Source organism: Pristiophorus japonicus, unplaced genomic scaffold (assembly GCF_044704955.1).
Source record: "Pristiophorus japonicus isolate sPriJap1 unplaced genomic scaffold, sPriJap1.hap1 HAP1_SCAFFOLD_291, whole genome shotgun sequence".
Classification (NCBI taxonomy): Eukaryota; Metazoa; Chordata; class Chondrichthyes; family Pristiophoridae; genus Pristiophorus; species Pristiophorus japonicus.
In genome coordinates, this window is record NW_027252680.1 from 266,816 (window position 1) to 290,344 (window position 23,529).

Below are 23,529 nucleotides of genomic sequence, written 5' to 3' on the forward strand. Positions count from 1 at the left end.
CTGAGACGCACCAGTCAGTTTACAGATATCACTCTGAGAGGGAGGGACTGAGAGATGCAACTCAATATTCTGATATGTCCCTGAGGGAGAGGGACTGGGAGACCAGTCAGTATACAGATATCTCCCAGAGGGAGAAGGACTGAGAGACACCAGTCAGTGTACAGATATGTCCCTGAGGGAAATGGACTGAGAGACCAGTCAGTGTACAGATATCTCCCTGAGAGACTGAGAGACTGATAGTCATCTGTCAGTGTACAGATATATCTCTTAGGGAGAGAGATTGAGAGACATCAGTCAGTGCACAGATATCTCCCTGAGAGGGAGCAACTGAGTGACGCCAATAAGTGTACAGATATCTCCCTGACGGAGAGTGGACTGAGACTGACCAGTAAGTGTACAGATATCTCCCTGAGAGCTTGGGGACTTCAAGACACCAGTCAGTATACAGATATATCCCTGAGGGAGAGGGATTAACAGACACCAGGCAGTGAACAGACATCACCCTGTGAGGGAGGTACTGAGAGACACCAGTCAGTGTCCAGATATCTCCCTGAGAGGGAAGGCTGCGGGGCACCAGTCAGTGTACAGATATCTCCCTGAGAGGTAAGGCTGCGGGACACCAGTCAGTGTACAGATATGTCGCTGCGGGAGAGGGACTGAGATATACCAGTCAGTGTACAGATATGTCCCTGAGAGAAAGGGACTGAGAGACACCGGTGAGTGTGCAGATATCTCCCTGAGAGAGAGGGACTGAGAGACACCATTCAGTGTACAGATGTGTCCTGACGCCGAGCGACTGAGAGACAACAATCAGTGTACAGATATGTCCCTGAGAGAAAGGGACTGAGAGACACCGGTGAGTGTACAGATATCACCCTGAGGGAGAGGGAATGAGAGATATAAGTAAATGTACAGATATCTCCATGAGAGTGAGGGATTGAGAGACACCAGTCAGAGTACAGATATTACCCTCAGAGGCAGAAATGAGAGATACCCGTCAGTGAACAGATATCTCCCTGAGGGAGAGTGACTGAGAGACACCAGTCAGTGTACAGATATCTCCCTGAGGATGAGTGACTGAGATAAATCACTCAGTGTACAAATATCTCCATGAGAGACAGAGAGACGGAGAGACATCAGTCAGAATGCAGATATCTCCCTGACGGATAATGGACTGAGCGTCACCAGTCAATGCACAGATATCTCCCTGAGAGATTGGAGACGTCGAGACATCAGTCAGTGTACAGATATATCCCTGGCGGAGAGGGATTGAGAGACAGCAGTCAGTGTACAGCGATCTCCCTGAAGGAGAGGGACTACAAGACATCAGTGAGTGTGCAGATATCTTCCTGAGAGGGAGGGACTGAGAGACACGAGTCATTGTACAGATATCACCCTGAGAGGGACGGACTGAGAGATACAAGTCAGTGTATAGTTATGTCCCTGAGGGAGAGGGATAAAGAGACACCAGTCAGTGTACAGATATCTCCGTGAGAAGGAGGGACTGAGTTACACCAGGCAGTGTTCTGATATCTCCCTGAGGGAGTGGGACTGAGAGACCAGTCAGTATACAGATATCTCCAATAGCGAGAAGGACTGAGAGACACCAGTCAGTGTACAGATATCTCCCAGAGGGAGAAGGACGGAGAGACACCAGTCAGTGTACAGATATGTCCCTGAGGGAAATGGGCTGAGAGACCGGTCAGTGCACAGATATCTGCCTGAGAGACTGAGAGACATTAGTCAGTGTACTGATATCTTTCTTAGGGAAAGGGAGAAAGTGGCACCATTCAGTGGACAGATATATCCCTGAGGGAGCGGAACTCTGTGATGAGTCAGTGTACAGATATCTCCCTGAGAGACAGAGAGACGGGAGACATCAGTCAGAGTACAGATATCTCCCTGAGCGAGAGGAACTGCGAGATACCAGTGGGTGTACAGATATCTCCCTGAGTGTGAGTGGACTGAGATACACCAGTCAGTGTACAGATACCTTCCTGAGAGAGTGGGAAATTCGTGCCACCAATCAGTATACAGATATCTCGCTGAGGGAGAGGGGACTGAATGACATCGGTCTGTGTACAAATATCTCCATGAGGGAGAGGGATTGAGACACCAGTCAGTATACAGATATCTCCCTGAGGGAGACGGACTCAGAGACACCAGTGAGTTTTCATATATCTTCCTGGAAGGGAGGGACAGAGAGACACGAGTCAGTGTACAGATATCAACCTGAGAGGGAGGGACTGAGAGATACAATTCAGTGTACATATGTCTTTGTGCGAGTGGGACTGAGGCACCAGTCAGTGTACAGATCTGTCCCTGAGGGATAGGGACTGAGAGACCAGCCAGTTTAAAGGTATCTCCCTGAGAGTCAGAGAGACTGATGTCATCAGTCCATTTTACAGGTATATCCCTGAGGGAGAGGGACTGAGAGACACCAGTCGGAGTACAGATATCTCCCTGAGGGAGATGGATTGAGTGATAGCATTCAGTGTACAGTTTTCACCCTGAGGGAGAGCTACTGAGAGACACCAGTGATTGTACAGATATCTTCCTGAGAGGGAGGTGATGAGAGATGCCAGTCAGTGTACAGATATGTCCCTGAGGGAGAGTGTCTGACAGACACCAGTCAGTGAACAGATATCTTCCTGAGGGACAGGTACTGTGAGACCAGCCAGTGTACCGATATCTCCCTGAGAGAAAGAGAGACTAAGAGATATCAGTGTACAGATATCTTCCTGAGGGAGAGGGACTGTTGGAGGCAATAGGCACCTGCTAAATATATCTAAACCCATATAGGTTTAAAGTGGCCACATATAAAGTGGCTGCACAAGCATGATGGGAAATCAGTTAGCAATTAACTATTGACTAAGGCTGACCGAGCAATGACCTAGTGAGGCCCACGACCGGGAATGCCTTGCATCATCCACTTGAGATAAGATAACTATAACGAACCATTATAGTACCTGGTGTGGAATGTCCTTAATCAAGGACTTCGCTCAGCAAAGCCCCGAGGAACAAAAATAAGGGGAGACCTATCTCACATAAGGAGGTCATTAATCAGCCCGAGCTGACAAAAACCGAACATACTGCCCATGAGGGACAACAGTCTGTATGCAGTATCTCCCTTTCAATTCCATCAATAAAATCAGTGATTTCATGAAGTAAGATAGGCAACCATGGCCGGGAAAATAACCTGTCCTCTTTAATACTGGTATTCAGATTCTGATATTACTTCGCAACCTTCCATTCAAAAGTCTGTATTTTCAATTCTGCACAGTAAATTCAATTCCCGCAGTGCAACCTCGCGGAGTGAGATTAAGATGGCTTAGTTTTGTACAGTCAGGTGGGTTAATGACTAAATGATGGGAAGTGATGTATTGATCTGAGCAATATGCAGATCTGAAATATGTTTTATATATATTTCAACATAATATACATTGTAAAGTAGATTGTATGAACCTTTTGACTGCATTTAACTGGAATTACTAACGAGCAGAGACATTTACTTTCCTTGGAAACTCTCTTAATTCCATCATTGAACAGGGTAAATTAACGCATCTGGTCCGGCACTTTAGATATGGAACAGAAAGTATGTTATAATCTACATATATTATACACAAGTAGAAATTCATAAGAAAAAATCACTGGCACAGCATGACGAAATGATTACTTTACATTCAGACACTGTCCCTGAACCATGAAACAGGTCCGCTCATAAGTAAAATTCCCTTGGACACCATGACCTACTGATTATTTTTGCAAATATGACGTTTGTTGAAATTGATCTTTGGGAGAATTGGATTGTCCCCCTTGCCTCTCCTCGATATTTAAATATATTAAATCCTATAATTATTTCAGCGGGAATAAAGTCTAATGCTGCTGTGAGCAACTGATTGCGTTCACGCGGTTGGGGGTAATATATTAGCATAGGAACATAGGAACATAGAAACATAGAAAATAGGTGCAGGAGTAGGCCATTCAGCCCTTCTAGCCTGCACCGCCATTCAATGAGTTCATGGCTGAACATGCAACTTCAGTACCCTCTTCCTGCTTTCTCGCCATACCCCTTGATCCCCCGAGTAGTAAGGACGTCATCTAACTCCCTTTTGAATATATTTAGTGAATTGGCCTCAAAACTTTCTGAGGTAGAGATTTCCACAGGTTCACCAGTCTCTGGGTGAAGAATTTTCTCCTCCTCTCGGTCCTAAATGGCTTACCACTTATCCTTAGACTGTGACCCCTGGTTCTGGACTTCCCCAACATTGGACACATTCTTCCTGCATCTAACCTGTCTAAACCCGTCAGAATTTTAAACGTTTCTATGAGGTCCCCTCTCATTCTTCTGAACTCCAGTGAATACAAGCCCAGTTGATATAGTCTTTCTTGATAGGTCAGTCCCACCATCCCGGGAATCAGTCTGGTGAACCTTCGCTGCACTCCTTGTAAGCAAAATGGAGGTCCATGGGAATAATAAGGTAACATGGATGTAAAATTGGTAAGGAACAGAAAGCAGAGAGCAGTGGTGATAGGGTACTCTTCGAATACGTAAGGAATGTATCAAGTAGTGTCCCCCGATGGGCGGTTTTAGGATCACTGCGCTTCTTCATATATTTTAATGAACTGTACCTCGGAGCCATAAGCTCAAAATTTGCGCATGACACAAAACTTGGAAATTTGGTAAAAAAAACGTCTTCCTTCGTATTGTAGTAGCAAAGTAAATCATACCATAGCTTCCGGTGTGATAGTGAGGATATTTTGTAGGCTGCCTGCAAATTTAGTCTCAGGGCAGTGCCCAATGATGTCCTCCAGGGTCTGAATAAGAATTCCACAGTCTCATGTTGGGAATGCTTTAATTATCCACCTATTGAGAAGGTGGGAGCATCTGACATGCCCGGTTGTGAGGAGGTTCATGTCTGTCCAATGTTGGTGAGGAAGGTTTCATCCTTCAAGCTGTACTGTTGGCTCCTCGATAAGGAATCCATTCTATATTTCGCAGCTCTTCAATATTTCACCTTCGATCCTCAAGGCTGATGGCAGATCGTAGAAGGACTTCTGCGACAGTCCAAAACGGCCTTCTAGATTTGACACATGTTGATGTTCTGTAGCTCAAGTCGACCTGGATCGTCGTGCATTTCTTGGTGTAGCGGTTGTAAGCAATGACGAGGAGAGAGAGTGTGGCAGATTTTCACTGCCATTTTTGTGAAGAAGTGCTTTCTGGCATCACCTCTGAACAGGGGAAGAGCTTCCAGAATTTCTCTGTCGAGTGTCACACGTGTAGATTCGACATATATGTCACATATCGGAGAGAAAATGGTGAGTGTTGAACTGAACCCAGCCAGCGTCAGTTCCTTCAAGGAAGGACAGGAGGGGAAGCAATGAGTGAACAACTGAATTCAGCAAGAGTCAGCGGCTTACGGCGAGGAGAGGGAGGGGACCTAGGCCTATCTCTAATTGCAATTTATGCCTTCCTGTTCTGGACTCCATAACAACATGAAATATTTTCTCACTATCTACGCTTTCAAATTATTTAATCTTTCAAAGTTGCGTTGAATTCTAGACTTAGCAGTACGCCTCCCGCTCCTGCCCTGAAGGAGTTGACTCTGTCTAGGTTCAGTTCTACACTCACTAGTCCCCCTCCCTATTCTCCCCTGAATGTGCTGAGTCTGGCTGTGTTCAGTCCTACACTAACTGGTTCCCCTCTACCTCATCCCGCGAGGTTGCTGAGCGAGGCTGAGTTCAATTCTACACTTACAGGTTGCCTTTTCGAGATTCCCCTTAAGTGCAGAGTATTGCTGAATTCAGTTCTGTACTCATTGGTTCCCCTCCTCTCCTTCCTTGAAGGAACTGACTCTGGCTGTTCAAAATTCAATATTTTCTCTCCGATATGTGACTCATATTCCCAATCTACATGTGTGACAGTTGACAGCTAAATTCTGAAAGCCCTTACACTGTCGTCAGCTGCCTCTTCACAAGTGCTCTCCCCGGCATGTCCACCTGATCATCCTCCCAATGGCTCAGTGGTTAGAGTCACCGCCCTGTACTGGTGAGTCATAGCAACAGGAATCGGCTATTCAGCCCCTCCAGTCTGTTCAATAATTACATTAAATAATTGCTGAGCTGTATCTCGAATAAAATTAAACTACTTTGCTCCATATCCCTTGATAAATGTAGCTCGGTCGGCAACACTCTCGCCTCTCAGTAAACAGTGTGTCGGTTCAATCATCCATCTCTCTGCAGCAGAATGGCCGAAACATTCTGGATGAGAGATTCTCCTCTTTATGATTTGTTACTGTTCTATATTACTCTGGAAATTTTTAATACAGATCTACACTAAGAACAGTGGTAATATTCGACATCTAAAAAATGCTTCCTCCCATTCGAGAAATTGAATCCAGAGCTCATGATGGAGGTAGCACGTTTTTCTGGAAAAGAAAGTGAGAGGAAGAACGCTGCCTTCATGGAGTCGGCTTCGCCGTCTAAAATGAACTAGTTGAAGCTTCAAATACTCCCCCAGTGGGCATAACGAACGACTCCTCACTCTTCGCCTTACCGTATCCCAGAACCAAAGTGCCACAGTCCTCAGTGAATAAGCCCCAACACGCAACGGATGAGGCTCAAGAGGCTTTTTATTCCAACTACGAGGCAACTTTGTCCCGCGTCCCCACGAGCGACAAATTGATCTTCTTGGGTGACTTGATGCCAGGGGTCGGCCATTGGTGATGCGTGACTGGTATAGAGGCGGTAGGGAAAGACAACTCCTTCGTTAACCTACTCCTGACAAAATGTCTAGAACGTAAACTCCTCATCACCTACTCCATGTACTGCCAGAGGGAGAAACATAAGGCATCGTGGCAACACCCTCGCTCCAAACACCGACACCTGCTACAATATGTCATCGTCCGAGCCAGGGACCGCAAGGATGTGCACATCACCGGCGCCATGACAGGAGCTGACGACTGCTGGACGGACCATCGCCTAATCAGATCCATCATCAATATAAACTTAGCCCCAAAGCAGAGGGGACAATAGAAGCAGTGCCGCCAAAAAGTTAATGTCGGGGCACATAAAGACACAGCTAAGAGAACCCAATACAGCCTGTGCCTCACAGCTAATCTGGCGTGCCTTGATTACCCTGAGATGCTATGTGCCAACAGCACTTGGTCTGCCCTCGAGGTCTTCATAACCAGTGGCTGTGAAGAAACGGTTACTCAACCAGAAAATACCAGCACTGGTTTGATGAAAATGATCAGGAGATCGTAGTAGATCATAAGCGAAGAGCATTTCTAAGCCTCAAGCAAAAACGCCACTCGGGAGCTGCAAAGCAACATTACAGACGGCTTAAGGCTGAGGTCCAACAAAAAACCCGGCACCTAATAAACAGTTGATGGGTAAAGAAACCAAGGAGATACAACAACTGTCCAACAGCCACGACATGCGAGGATTCTTCATTGCAATCAAGGCCACCGACGGACCAAACTCCCAAGGACCCGCCACACTCATGGCCAGGAACGTGGAAACATTCATCAAGGACACCGAGGCTGTCAGGGGCCGCTGGAAGGAGCAGTTTGAATATCTCGTCAATCGAGACTCTGACTTTGACTCGAGTTTTCTTAACTCCATCCCGCAGATTGCTATCCGCCCCCAACCTCAGTGAAACCCGAAGGCTGCATCAGGTACGCAAAGCCATAAACCTGCTCGAGAATAACAAGCCCAAGCTTACGGATGGAATTACTGCTGAGGCACTAAAGTATGACGCAGAGGCACTGTTGACGCGAATACATGACCTAATCTCTCTCATTTGGAGGGAGTAGAGCATGCCGGGAGATCTCAGAGATGCAGTGATCACAACCATCTTTAAGAAAGGAGAAAAGACCGACTGCAGCAACTAGAGGGGAATCTCCCTGCTGTCCGCCACTGGGAAAGTTGGTGCTGGAGCCCTTCTCAACTGTCTTCTTCCTGTGCGCGAGGAGCTCCTCCTGGAGTCACAGTGTTGATTTTGTCCCCTACGTGGCACAACGGATATGGCCTTTTTCCAACTTTCAAAGGCCTTTGACACTGTCAGCCGTTATGGCTAATGGTCCTCCTCAGGTTTGGATGCCCCCAAACTTTGTCAACATCCTTCACCTGCTCCACAACGACATGCAGACCGTGATCCTTACCAGTGGTTGCATTACAGAGCAAATTGACGTCCAGAAGGGGTCAACATGTGCTGGGTCATCGCCCCAACACACTTTTCAATCTTCCTCGCTGCCGTGCTCCACCTCACAGTCATCAAAGGCCCCGCTGGAGTTGAACTAAACTACAGAACCGGTCGGAAGCTGCTTAACCTGTGCTATCTCCATGCAGGTGCAAAATCAACACAAATTCTGGCGTTGATCTTCAGTACGCAGACAACGTCAGCATCTGCGCAGCATATTCTGAATCTGAACTCCAGATATAGTCGATGTATTTCCCTAGACACATGAAAGCATGGGCTTTACGCTTATCATCCGTAAGACAATGGTCCTCCACAAGCCTGTTTTCGCCACACAGCACTGCCCTCCAAAATTCAAGATTCAGGGCGCGGCCTTCCACAACATGCACTGCCTCCCATACTTCGGGTGCCTTTTATCAAAAAAGACAGACATTGATGCGGATATTGAACATCACCTCCACTGCGCCAGTGCAGCTTTTGGCCGCCTGAAGAAAAGCGTTTTAGAAAAGCAGGCCCTCAAATCTACCACCAAGCTCATAGTTTACAGGGCTGTCGTAATACTCGCCATCCTTTATGGATCAGGTGCATGGACGATGCATAGAAGACACATCAAGTCGCTCGAGCTACATAACCAAAGCTATCTCCGCAAGATCCTGCAAATCCCCTGGGTTGGCAGGCGCACCAACATCTGTGTCCTCGCCAAGGCTAACATCACCCCATTGAAGCACTGACCATACTGGATCAGCTTCGCTGGGCAGGCCACGTAGTTCGCATGCCTGACAAGTACTCCCAAAGCAATTGCTCTATGCGTAGCTCCTTCTTGGCAAAAGAGCAAAATGTGGGAAGTGGAAACGTTACAAGGACATCGCCAATGCCTCCCCACCGACCCCTGGGAATTCATGACCAAAGACCGCCCTAAGTGGAGGAAGTGCATCCAGGACGGCGTTTTTGTCTTCGAATCTCAACGCCGCGAGCGTGAAGAGGTCAGGCACCGGCAGCTTTAGGTGCGTGCGGCAAATCAGTCCCACCACCCCTCGCCTCCCCGCCTCCCACTGCGAATGTCTGTCCCATCTTTGAGAGGGTCGGTGGCTCTCGAATTGTACTGTTCATCCACCAAAGGATTCACGTTGTGAGTGGAGGCAACTCTTCCCCGGTTCCAAGGGACTGCCTATGATGACACCTCAAAACAGAAGTAAAATTCGAAATATTAAAAATGCTTCCACCCCATCGGGGAATTGAACCCCCATCTCCTGTGTGAGAGATGGAGATACTCACCACTATATGAACCGATATGTATTTTGTCAGCGCAGGAATCTAGCTCTGAACGCTACTGGACACTGTGAGAAAGCCAGAGATAAATTGATAGACAGCAGCTAACATTGGAACAAGGAGAGACAGACAACGAGATAGAGTTAAAAAGAGAGAGGGAGACAGATAAAGAGAGAAAGATAGAGTGAGACTGAAAGATTGAGACAGAGAGAAGCAGATAGCGAGATACAGATAGAAAGACTGAGAGTGACATAATTCAAACACACAAACACATATATAGCTCTCTAAAGAGGTACACACAGACAACACAGAGAGACACACAAACATGCAGAGACACACATACAAAGAGCAGGGAGAGACACACACATGAACGCTGAAAGGCACAGAAACACACAGATACATACACATAAACAAAATCAAAAATATACGCCCACGACCGGATATACTCACAGTGAATTAGACATATAGAAGGATAGAGAGGCAGAATCACTATCGCTACGTATGCCGAATTTTGCTCTGTTTCTGTCCATACGTATCGTGAATATTTGCAAATCAATAACAATTATTGTGGAAGTGCAGAATATTGTGGGATGTGGTTCCACCCAATGCTTGATTCGTTTTGCAGGGTTTGGTTAAATTTTCAAACGGAATGAAAAATGTTATAGGCAGGATTCGAAACTCGGCAGGGAAGTCTTCATGGATTTATCAATCCATCTCCTTAACCATCCGGCCACGAGTACTAAGTCTTTTTAAATGCTACTCTGCTAAAACTCAATCAACCATCTCTCTGAAGCAGAAGGGCACATCGTCCCACAAATGTCTCCGTTTGCTAAAGTATTGCAGGAAAAACTCTCATCTCGTTGTATGTTCAATTGTCTATATGATCCTGGACAGGTTTTACACCAAGAACATGATTAAAATTCGAAATCTTATAAAGATTTCCTCCCCGTCAGGGAATTGAATCCTGGCCTCGCGCATGACAAGCGGGGATGATCATCACGAGACTAAAGATTGTTAATATTGTCAGAGCAGGAATCGAGCTGTGAGCACAATTGGCAGCGTGCAAAAGAGACAGACAAATTGACAGACAGTGCCAATCAGAGAAACAGGAAGAGAAAGACAGCGAGACAGACACAAAGAATGAGACAGACAAAGAGAGATAGATAGTTTGAGACAGACTGAGAGATGCAGGTACAGAAAGGCAATCAGAGAGCGTCCGAGACAGAGAAGAGCGAGCCAGAGAGAGGGAGACAGAGAGAATGACGGACATAGACAAAGTTAGACTGAGCAAGACAGAAAGATAGACAGATAGATTGACAGAGGAAGAGACAGAGTCAACTAAATCGTGACTTGGAGAGAGCTAAATCGTGACTTGGAGAGAGTTGAAGAGATTCTGGGAGAGACAGAGAGATCGAGACAGATAGAGATAGTGCCAGAGTCTGGAAAAGATCGAGAGACGGAAAGAGAGAGACAGGGAGTGGCAAAGAGAGTGTCTGGGAGAGAGAGAAAGGGAGAGAGAGAGGGAGGAGATTATTTGAATGAATATATAGGCAAAACATATGCACTAATTTTGCTATGTTTACAAATCAAGCTTAACCCCTTGTGTTCTATTTCACGTAGGATACCTTCGCTCTTGATCAGACGCTTCGAAACATGATGACCAACTTGGACTCTTTCTGGGCTGAACCTGAGGAAAGTTTTCCTCCAAGGAAAGCCCTTTAATTACTTTTGAACTCTCTACAATTTCACACTGTTTGTCTGTCTGACTCGGACTCAAATTAAATTCTGACTTTCCATTGGTCTTGTTTCCAGTGCATTTGATGTATGATATGCTATTGAATTCTAGTTGTATCAAATCTACCTGATGAGTCGGAAATAATCGAATCATTCCAACCTTCAACTCCTTCCACATCTGTAGGTAGAATATGATCAATGTGACCCAAACTAACCTGTTCATGATCAAACATAACAAATATGTGAGAAGACCACATCTCTTCACCACTCTTCCTCGTAAACACATGAACGATTTATGGTGAAGCTTACATATTATGCACTTCTGATTTAATTTCACAACTTCATTCTTCTCTCTATTACTCTACTCTATCATGATTCTCTTCCTGTCTTAATTGTTTCTCGTCGACGGATCATGCCGTGTTTAGATTTAACAACGATAATCTGGTTCGTGGCTGTTGTTTGAGAAAGAACTCTGCTGGTGTTCTACCAGTCGTTGCATTAGGAGTATTACGCTCACAATAAGAAAATTAAGCAATTTGTGGACTAATGACAAATGTCTTTCCTGGATTTGGATGAAAATCCGTTTGATGAGGGCACGTTTTATAATTTGTACTCTGCGCTCTGCTGCACGATTTGAAGCAGGCTGGTACGGTGGATGCTTGAACTGATACAGTCCATCAAACTACTACATCCCCTCAAACTAATACAGACCCTCAAAATAATACAGTGCATTCAAATAATACAGTCCATCAAAATAATACAGACCCTCAAAATAATACAGTCCCTCAAACTAATACAGCCCCTCAAACTAATGCAGTCCATCAAACTAATACAGTCCCTCAAACTTATGCAGACCCTCAAACTAATACAGTCCCTCAAACTAATACAGCCCCTCAAACTAATGCAGTCCATCAAACTACTACATCCCCTCAAACTAATACGGTCCATCAAACTATCAAACTAATACAGTCCATCAAACGAATACAATCCATCAAACTAATACTTCCCCTTAAATTAATACATTCCCTCAAACTAATACAGACCCTCAAAATAATACAGTGCATTCAAATAATACAGTCCATCAAAATAATACAGACCTCAAACTAATAAAGACCCTCAATCTAATACATTCCATCAAACAAATACAGCCCCTCAAACTAATACAGTCCATCAAACAAATACAACCCCTCAAACTAATACAGTCCCTCAAACTAATACAGTCCATCAAATTAATACAGACCCTCAAACTAACACTGTCCCTCAAACTAATGGAGTCCCTCAAACTAATACAGTCCCTCAAACTAATACAGTCCCTCAAACTAACACAGTCCATCAAACTAATACAGTCTCTCAAACTAATACAGACCATCAAACTAATACAGTCCGTCAAACTAATACAGTCCCTCAAACAAATACAGTCCATCAAACTAATTCAATCCATCAAACTAAAAGATGCCCTCAAACTAATACGGTCCATCAAACTAATACTGTCCCTCAAACTAATACAGACCCTCAAACTAATACAGACCCTCAAACTAATACAGTCCAGCAAACAAATATAATCCATCAAACTAATACATTCACTCAAACTAATACAGACCATCAAACTAATAAAGACCCTCAAACTAATACAGACCATCAAACTAATACAGAACCTCAAACTAATACAGTCCATCAAACTAATACAGTCCATCAAACTAATACAGATCCTCAAACTAATGCAGGCCCTCAAACTAATGCAGTCCATCAAACAAATACAGTCCCTCAAACTAATTCAGTCCCTCAAACTAATACAGTCCATCAAACTAATACAGACCCTCAAACTAATACAGCCCCTCAAACTAATACAATCCATCAAACTAATACTGTGGTGTATGTAGCACAAAAATCACTGACTACACACGGTCTTGTGTAAATCTAACTGCTGTGACATTCGTCCTTTAGTGTTCATCTCCAGACTGCCTTCAGCCTTATATAGCACCTGTTGTAGTTACTACCACGGTTTCCCAACACAGCCCCCTCTGTGGTGTGGCATCGTGGACTGTATAAGTTTGATGGACTGTATTAGTTTGAGCGCCTGTATTAGTTTGAGGGACTGTATTGGTTTGAGGGTCTGTATTAGTTTGTGGAGCTGAATTAGTTTGAGGACGATTGACACAAATGATTCACTTAAATATTTTCACTGAATGGCTGCATTTAAGGAAGGCTGCTCCATCCTAGGTTGCAGTAGAGTAAAATTGAGGGGGCATTTGAACATTTGGAATGTAGTTTCTGAATGGCCATAGCAGAGTGAAAGTCATCAGTGGATCAATATCATATCTAGATATGGGCCTGATGTTGTTTCAAACAACAATCTGTTGCTGGCAGGAATATAGAAGGCAATCTTCATTTGTTAATGGATATAATCAGAATTGTCCAGTCTTTGTTTTTTCCAATTTCAACTCCAAATGTATTCCATCACAACAGGGACTTTTCTCCAATGTCGTAATCTGTTTGTTCAAATTATAACAATAACCAATTTGAGCGATGTCGTAACCTCAATGTCCCTGTGGTGATTCTGCAGGGTATAAATTGAAAGCTCTGGATTGTATCTCCACAGAGTATAATACTGGGAGATTGCCTGCAGAGCGAAGGGGCACATCGCATCACACAGAAAATGTATCAGACTGTTAGATTAGCAAGGAAAATATGCTACATGATCATTGCCGTCACCGGCGTTCCTGGTAAGTGACTATAACCATTGAAGTTGTGTAAATCTCTGCATGGACTGGTCTCTGGTTTTGCTCTGTGACTGATAATGTTAAATGTTAGTGTAGTGGTCACTGTTATACAGACACACGATCAGTGATACCATTCTATAAAGTCAATTGTGCTCAATTACATCTGCAGTTTGATTCCTTTGTCTCATTTGAATATAAACATCTGCTTGCAACTAAGAGGCTCATTGAATTATCAAGTTATGCCTTGAGTGGAACATCGTGTAGTTGTAACAGTCCTCAGTGCAGCAACTCTCTGAGAGAAGGTTTTACTGGCAGTGTGTGTCACTGTAGGATATACTGTGTGTGGGTCACTAACCGGTGTGGAATACCATACCCGAGTGACCATGTTTTACTGAGAGTGTGAGTCACTGCAGGATATACTGAGTGTGGGTCACTAACCGGTGTGGAACACTATACACCAGTGACCATGTATTACTGGGAGTATGTATAACTGTAGGATATACTGAGTGTTGGTCACTAACCGGTGTGGAACCCCGTACCCCAGTGACTGTGTATGACTGGGACTGTCTGTCAGTGTAGGATATACAGAGTGTGAGTCACTAACCAGTATGGAACACAGTACGCCAGTGAGCATGTATTAATGTGAGTGTGTGTACCTGTAGGATATACTGAGTGTTGGTCACTAACCAGAGTGGAACAGTGTACCCCAGTGAACATGTATTGCTGGGAGTGGGTGGCACTGTAGGATATACTGAGTGTGGGTCACTAACCGGTGTGGAACAGTGTACCCCAGTTACTATGTATTACTGGGAGTATGAGTAACTGTAGGATATACTGATTGTGGGTCACTAACCGGTGTGGAACACCATGCCCCAGTGACCATGTATTACTGGCAGTGTGTATCACTGTCGGATATACAGAGTGTGGATCACATACCGGTGTGGAACACCGTACCCCAGTGACCATGTATTACTGGCAGTGTGTATCACTGCAGGATATACTGAGTGTGGTTCACATATCGGTGTGGAACACCGTACAACAACGACCATGTATTACTGGGAGTGTCTGTCACGGTAGGATTTACTGAGTGTGGGTCACTAACCGGTGTGGAACACGGTACTCCAGTGACCATGTATTACTTGGAGTGTGTGTCACTGTAGGATATACTGAGTGTGGGTCACTAACCGGTGTGGAACACTGTACATCAGTGACCATGTATTACTGGTAGTGTCTGTCACTGTAGAAGATACTGAGTGCAGGTCATTAACCGGTGTGGAACACAGTACCCCAGTAACCATGTATTACTTGGAGTGTGTATGTCTGTAGGATAGACTTAGTGTGGGTCACTAACCGGTGTGGAACACAGTACCCCAGTGACCATGTATGGCTGGGAGTATGTATCACTTTAGGATAGACTGAGTGTAGGCCACTAACCGCTGTGAAACACCATACCCCAGTGACCATGTATTACTGGGAGTGTGTATGATTGTTGGATATACAGAGTGTGAGTCACTAACCGGTGTGGAACACAGTACCTCAGTGACCATGTATTAATGGGAGAGTGAGTCACTGTAGGATATAGTCAGTGTGGGTCACTAACCGGTGTCGAACACTGTATCCCAGTAACCATGTGTTACTGGGACTGTCTGTCACTAGGATACCTGAGTGTGGGTCACTAACCAGTGTGAAACACTGTTCTCCAGTGATCATTTACGCGGAGTCAGAGGAAATGTATTACCATGGATCGAAAATTGGCTGGCTACCACAAAGCAGAGAGTCTGGATAAATGGATCCTTTTCAGGTTGGAAATCGGTGGTTAGTGGAGTGCCAAAGGGATCGGTGCAGGGAACACAACTGTTTACAATATATATAGATGATCTGGAAGAGGGGACGGAGAACAGTGTAACAAATTTTCAGATGACACTAAGATTAGTGGGAATGCGGGTTGTGTCAAGGACACATCGAGGCATCAAAGAGATTTAGAGAGGTTAAACGAATGGGCTAAGGCTTGGCAGATGGAGTGCAATGTCGGAAAGTGTGAGGTCATTCACCTTGGAAAAAAAAACAGTAAAAGGGAATATTATTTGAATGGGGAGAAATTACAACATGCTGCGGTGCAGAGGGACCTGCGGGTCCTTGTGCATGAATCCCAAAAGGTTAGTTTGCAGGTGGAGCAGGTAATCAGGAAGGCGAATGGAATGTTGGCCGTCATTGCGAGAGGGATGGAACACAAAAGCAGGGAGGTCCTGCTGCAATTCTATAGGGTATTAGTGAGGTCGCACCTGGAGTACTGCGTGCAGTTCTGGTCACATTACTGAAGGAAGGATATACTAACTTTGGAGGGGGTAGAGAGACGATTCACGAGGCTGATTCTGGAGATTAGGCGGTTAACTTATGATGATATTTTGAGTAGACTGGGTCTTTACTCGTTGGTGTTCAGAAGGATGAGGGGTGATCTTACAGAAACATTTAAAATAATGAAAGGGATAGACAAGATAGAGGCAGAGAGGTTGTTTCCACTGGTCGGGGAGACTAGAACTAGGAGGCACAGCCTCCAAATACGCGGGAGCCTACTGAAAACCGAGTTGAGAAGGAATTTCTTCTCCCAGAGGGTTGTGTATCTGTGGAATTCTCTGCCCAAGGAAGCAGTTGAGGCGAGCTCATTGAATGTATTCAAATCACAGATAGATAGATTTTTAACCAATAAGGGAAGCAAGGGGTATGGGGAGCGGGCAGGTAAGTGGAGCTGAGTCCACGGCCAGATCAGCCATGATCTTGTTGAACGGCTGAGCAGGCTCGAGGGGCTAGATGGCCTACTCTTGTTCCTAATTCTTATGTTCGTATGTTCTAGTATATGTGTGGAACACCATACTCCAATGACCATGTATTACTGGGAGTGTGTGTCACTGTAGGATATACTGAGTGTGGGTCACTAACCGGTGTAGAACACCGTACCTCAGTGACCATGTATTACTGGGAGTGTGTGTCACTGTAGGATGTACTGTGTGTGGGTCACTAACCAGTGTGGAACACCGTACTCCAGTGACCATGTATTACTGGGTGTGTGTCTAACTGATGGATATACTGAATGTGGTTCACAAACCGGTGTGGAACACAATTGCCCAGTGACCATTTATTACTGGTAGTGACTGTCACTGTAGGATATACTGAGTGCAGGTCACTAACCGGTGTGGAACACAGTACCCCAGTGACCATGTATGTATGTATCATTTTAGAATAGACTGAGAGTGGGTCACTAACCGCTGTGGAAAACCATACCCCATTGACCATGTATTACTGGGATTGTGTATGAGGGTGTAGGATATACAGAGTGTGCATCACTAACCGGTGTGGAACACTGTAACCCAGTGACCATGTATTACTGGGAGAGTGAGTCAGGGTAGGATATACTCAGTGTGGGTCACTAACCGGTGTGGAACACCATACCCCAGTGACCATGTATTACTCGGAGTGTGTGTCACTGTAGGATAAACTGAGTGTGGGTCACTAACCGGTGTGGAACACCATACCCCAGTGACCATGTATTACTGGGAGTGTGTGTCACTGTAGGATATACTGAGTGTGGGTCACTAACCGGTGTGGAACAGTGTACCCCCAGTGACCATTTATTACTGGGAGTGTATGACACTGTAGGATGTTCTCAGTGTGGGTCACTAACCGGTGTGGAGGACCATACCCCAGTGACCATGTATTACTGGGAGTGTATGTCACTGTAGGATATACTCAGTGTGGGTCACTAACCGGTGTGGAAGACTGTACCCCTGTGACCATGTATTACTGGGAGTGTGTGTCACTGTAGGATAAACTGAGTGTGGGTCAATAACCAGTGTGGAACACTATACCCCAGTGAACATGTATTACTGGGAATGTGATCTCTGGAGGATATACTCAGTGTGGGTCACTACCCGGTGTGGAACACTGTACACCATTGACCAAGTATTACTGGGAGTGTGTGTCACTGTGGGAAATACTCAGTGTGGGTCACTAACCGGTGTGGAACACCATAACCCAGTGACCACATATTACTTGGAGTGTGTGTCACTGTAGGATATACTGAGTGTGGGTCACTAACCGGTGTGGAACACCATAACCCAGTGACCACGTATTACTCGGAGTGTGTGTCACTGTAGGATATACTGAGTATGGGTCACTAACCGGTGTGGAACACCATAACCCAGTGACCACATATTACTTGGAGTGTGTGTCACTGTCGGATATACTGAGTGTGGGTCATTAACCGGTGTGGAACACCGTACACCATTGACCATGTATTACTGGGAATGTGATCTCTGTAGGATATACTCAGTTTGGGTCACTAACCGGTGTGGAACACCGTACACCATTGACCATGTATTACTGGGAATGTGATCTCGGTAGGATATACTCAGTGTGGGTCACTAACCGGTGTGGAACACTGTACACCATTGACCAAGTATTACTGGGAGTGTGTGTCACTGTGGGATATACTCAGTGTGGGTCACTAACCGGTGTGGAACACCATAACCAGTGACCATATATTACTGGGAGTGTCTTTCACTGTCGGACGTACTCAGTGTGGGTCACTATTTATTCTACTTCCGCTTCTGAGGCGTACCCTCGGACTCGAGGATGACTCGATTCCATACGAACAATTATTTCCCAGAGTGCTGAAGAATCCAATGCATGACCTGCATTCTCTCTCACAAATCGGGCAGACGCTGGTTGACCGAACGGCAGTGTGGGGTGCCCGGGTTGCTGCGCACTCCTTCCAGTATCTACGCTTGGCTTCTGCTTGCTCTGGGCGATAAGACTCGATGTGCTCTGCACCGCACGGATGCTTTTCCTCCACTTGGGCTGTCTAGGCCAGGGATTACCAGGTATAGGAGGGGCCGTTGCAATTATTAAAAGAGGTTTGGAGTGTGTCATGGTAGGTTTCCTCTGCCCACCTGTGGCTCGCTTACAATAACGAATCACCGTGTGGAGCGTTTGCCTTTTTGAATCTAATGTCAGGCATGCCAACGATGTGGCCCGTCCAACGGAGCTGATCGAATGTGGTCAATGCTTCGCTGCTGGGGATATTAACCTGACCGAGAACACTGATGTTGGTGTGCCACTCCGGCCAATTAATTTGCAGGAAATTGCGGAGACTGCGTTGGTACTTCTCCAGTGCTTTGTGGTGTCTGCTGTAAATATTCCATGTCTCTGAACCATATAGGAGGGCCGGTATCACTACTGCCCTGTCGACCATGAGCTTTGTCCTGGGTTTGAGGTCCTGGTCTTCAAACACATTCTTCCTCAGGCGTCCGAAGTCTGCACAGACACACTGAAGGCAATGTTGGACTTTGCCATCAAAGTCTGCCTTTGTTGACTGTAGGCTCCCGAGGTCTGGAAAATGGTCCAATTGTACAGTAAACCCGAGCATCCCTGAAACTCGCAGCGGATGGCGAGTTTCCCTGCGCCTATCGCCGCTGATACATTCTGAGTGCCCCATTTACAATTTAATTCACTCGCCATTCACACTGGAAGTCGTCTCGCCCTCACCGGCTTTGGGCTGGGAATGAAAACCCTTGCAGGTTGCTGATCCTGATCCTGACCCCAGTGCACTGCCCCTGCTGAAAGTACAAGTGCTGGACCTCTGGTCTGAACAATATTCTATCTCCACTCTCCAATGGTCCTGGTATGGGAGCTCGGATGGTCCCTTGCTATGCTGCCTTTTCTTGGGATACAGGGAACCTTCGTTGTTCCAATTCTACTCCGGTCCCCTCCTTCACATATTGTTCAGGTACATTGATGACTGTGTTCGCGCAATTTCATTTTCTAGTCATGACGTGGAAAATGTCCTAACTCGCACAAAGTCATGATCAGCCATCACCTCAGCTCTGTGCTTTCTGACATACATTGGCTCCCGGTTAATGAACGCTTCGATTTTGAAAATGATCATCCTTGTTCACAAATCTCTCCATGGCCTTGCACCTCCCTATCTCTACAATCGTATTCTGCATCATAACCCCTCAAGGTATCTCCGCTCTTCAAATGCTGCCCTTTCGAACATCTCTCATTATACTGCTCAACCATCAGTGGCCTTACCTTCAGCTGTTTGGGCCCTAAACTCTGGAAGTCCCTCCTTAAACCTCTTTTACCAAGCTTTTGGTCATGTGCTTTAATTTCTTATTTTTTATCTCGGTGTCCCATGTTTCTGTGTTGTCCTGTTAAGACTGTTCTGAAGCACCTTGGGATGTTTAACTAAATTAAACGCGTGATATAAATAAAAGTTATTGTTATTACTATTAATAATATAGTTATTATTAATATTATTAATAATCATTATTCTAATTATGCAGTCAACCTTGCTTCTAATTTACGCCCCTCTGTCTCCTTCACATACTCCGTCTGACACTACCCTCCCCTTCCTCGACATCTCTAAGTCCATTTCTGAGGACAGGCTCTCGACAAATATCTACCATAATCCGGCAGAGTGCTCCAGCTACCTTGATGATATGACCTCTCACCCAGCTTGCGGGAAGGACTCTATTACATTCTCCGAGTGTCGCTGCCTGCGTTGCATCTGTTCCGATGATGCCACCTCCCACACCAGTGCTTACAACATGTCTTCCTTTTTCTGAGATGAAGATACCCGCCTTCTGTGGTCCTGATCCTGTGGGCCTGTAACCTAGTGTGGAATGGGTAGGAGAGGAGGGAGGAGGCAGAGTCATGGAGACAGTGACCAGTTGAGTCAATAACGCGGGCTGAGGGGCTACAGTAGTGGGGTGGTTCCCCGGTCCCCGATCCCCACTGGTTGATTATCTTCCTGCAGTGACCATGCACTGTTCAGCGAAGGTTCACCAGGCTGGTTCCTGAGATGAAGGTCTTGTCTTACGAGCAAATGTTGAGCAGGCTGGGCCTATAATCGTTGGAGTTTAGAAGAATCAGCGGTGATCTTATTGAAACGTATAAGATTCTAAGGGGGCTCGACAGGGTAGATGCAGAGAGGGTGTTGCCCCTCGTAGCGGAATCTAGAACTAGGGGTCATAGTTTCAGAATGTTCCCGATGTTGGGGAAGTCCAGAACCAGGGGACACAGTCTAAGGATAAGGGGTAAGCCATTTAGAACCAAGATGAGGAGAAACTTCTTCACTCAGAGAATTGTTAACCAGTGGAATTCCCTGCCACATGGTTTTGTTGATGGCAGTTCATTGGATATATTTATGAGGGAGTTAGTTATGGCCCTTATGGTTAAAGGGATCAAGGGTTATGGAGAGAAAGCAGGAAAGGGGTAAAGAGGGAATGATCAGCCATGATCTTATTGAATGGTGGTGCAGGCTCGAAGGGCCGGATGGCCCACTCCTGCAATTGTTTTCTATCTTTCTATGTTACCATTAATGTTGCCGACTTGCCCGCTGGGGTGGCTCGGCTTCCCTCCCACTGCCCCGTCTCTGCTAAACTGGGAAGTAGCGGGTTGGAGGTAGGTTGCATTGGGATGATATACGTTACATGTTAACTCCTGAGCCGATGTCCACCGACTGTTTTTGTGCGAAATGACAGGCCTTACTGTCTGGGCTCAGTCACCGACAATGTGTGACCAATAATTGACTGTCTCTTTTCCCTTCTGTTTATTACAGTGAATTTAGTGGCGATTGTGGTCCTGTCCCGGGGAAAGTGCGGTCTGTCCACCTGCACCACTCGCTACCTGGTTGCCATGGCAGCGGCGGATCTACTGGTGGTCATCACTGTGGTCATACTGTACCGGATCAGTTGGTATTATTTCCCGTGGTCTTTCCTGGATATCACCCCTGTGTGTCGCGTTATACGTCTCCTGTCCTGTGTAGCCACTGACTGTTCTGTCTGGTTCACCGTCGCTTTCACCTTTGATCGATTTGTGGCCATTTGTTGGCAGAAGCTGAAAACCAAATATTGCACCGGGAGAACTGCGGCTGTGGTCCTGGCAACAAGCTGCATTCTGCTCTCTTCAAAAAACGTTCCCTTCTACTTTACAATTGTACCTGGATATATAATCGACAATGTTCAGTGGTTCTGTTATTCAATGCCAGCCTATTATACTGATCCCGGATGGCTGGGATTTGACTGGTTTGATACGGTATTAACCCCACTGCTCCCATTCGCTGTAATTTTGTTGCTCAACGCTCTGACAGTCAGACACATTACAGTGGCCAGTCGAGTCCGGAAGGGACTGAGGGGTGAGAGCAAGGGGGGGAATGGCAGTGACCCAGAGATGGAGAGCAGGAGGAAGTCTGTCATTTTACTCTTCACCATATCCGGTAGCTTCATACTGCTGTGGCTGATATTTGTTATAGAATTCTTATATTATAGCATTGCAGGAATAATTCCCACTGATTACAATGTTTCTTTATATACCTTTCGACAAGTCGGATATATACTGCGGAATTTAAGTTGCTGCACAAACACATTTATTTACGGGGTGACCCAGTCCAAGTTCAGAGAGCAGTTGAAGAGCGCGGTGAAATATCCGTTTACCTCAATTATACATTTAATTAATAAACAGAACAACTGAGCACAGGCCAGAGGCGGGTCCCAGTGTTTCCAGTCCAGGAATATAATATTTAGCCCCAGACTTCCATCCCCTGAATTACACCAGGAATGGCTGGTGATCTGATAATACACCCAGCGACCTGTTTAGGACACGGCACTATTTCTGATTGACATGTCCCACCTTGTCTTTCTGGTCAGCACCACGAGCTTGTTGCATTCTGTCAGAGTTCTTCTGTAAAGGGTCACTGCAGCTATTTAGTGAAGGAATTCATTGCAGGTTCCAGAGTGAGAGGCTCGTCAATAGTTAGGTCGGCAGAGTGGAGGTGTAGTTCAGAGGATACAGTACATAGAATAGACAGCACAGAAACATATAGTTCGGCCCGACTAGTCTGTGTTGGTGAATATGCTCCAGACCAGTCTCCTCCCATTGCAAAAACGTCGTCTCAGCCTCTCAGCATATCTTTTATTTTATGTTCTCTCATTTACTCGTCTAGTTTCCCTTTGACAGCATCTGAGCTATGTATCTCAACCACTTCCTGACGTATGGAATTACACATTCTAACCACTCTCTGAGTAAATACATTGTTCTTTATTTCCCTATTGGTGTTATTCGTGATTATCTTGCATTTATGGTTCCACAGATTTGGATGCTCCCACGAGTATAAACTTTTCTGTCACCATCGACCCGGTCCAAAACAATCATAATTTACAAGACTTCGATCAGGACTCCTCTATGTTCTCTGTCTTCTACAGGAACCAAGCACAACCTGTTCAATCGTTCCTGATAACTGTAATCTTTCAGTTCTGGGGCAGTCCAACCAAACATTTGTGAGACCGTACTAGTGGCTCCCATCACCATATCCATTGCCCTAGCCACCGACTCCATCCCTCTTCCTGTCAGCAGTCTAAGGCTGAACCCAGCCGTTCGCAACCTGAGCGTCTTATTTGAGCAGGAGATGGTCTTCCGTCCCCATATCCACTCCTGCACCAGGACGGCATCTTTGTGCCTCTGTTACAGTTAATTTGCTGCTCAAAACTTCATCCGTGCCTTTACCAGCTCTAGATATGACTCCTCCAATGCTCTCCTGGGTGGCTTCCA

The 23,529-nt window shown here is 45.7% G+C and overlaps 1 protein-coding gene across 1 annotated transcript; it reads left to right on the forward strand.

Annotated features, from left to right (window-relative positions):
• The first annotated feature begins 13,859 nt into the window (after window positions 1-13,859).
• On the forward strand, window positions 13,860-22,452 carry LOC139248756 (probable G-protein coupled receptor 139). The gene is made up of 2 exons (XM_070872178.1): window positions 13,860-13,926; window positions 21,542-22,452. Exons 1-2 carry the CDS (start codon window positions 13,860-13,862, stop codon window positions 22,450-22,452), a joined length of 978 nt encoding a protein of 325 aa, XP_070728279.1.
• Window positions 22,453-23,529: the final 1,077 nt, after the last annotated feature.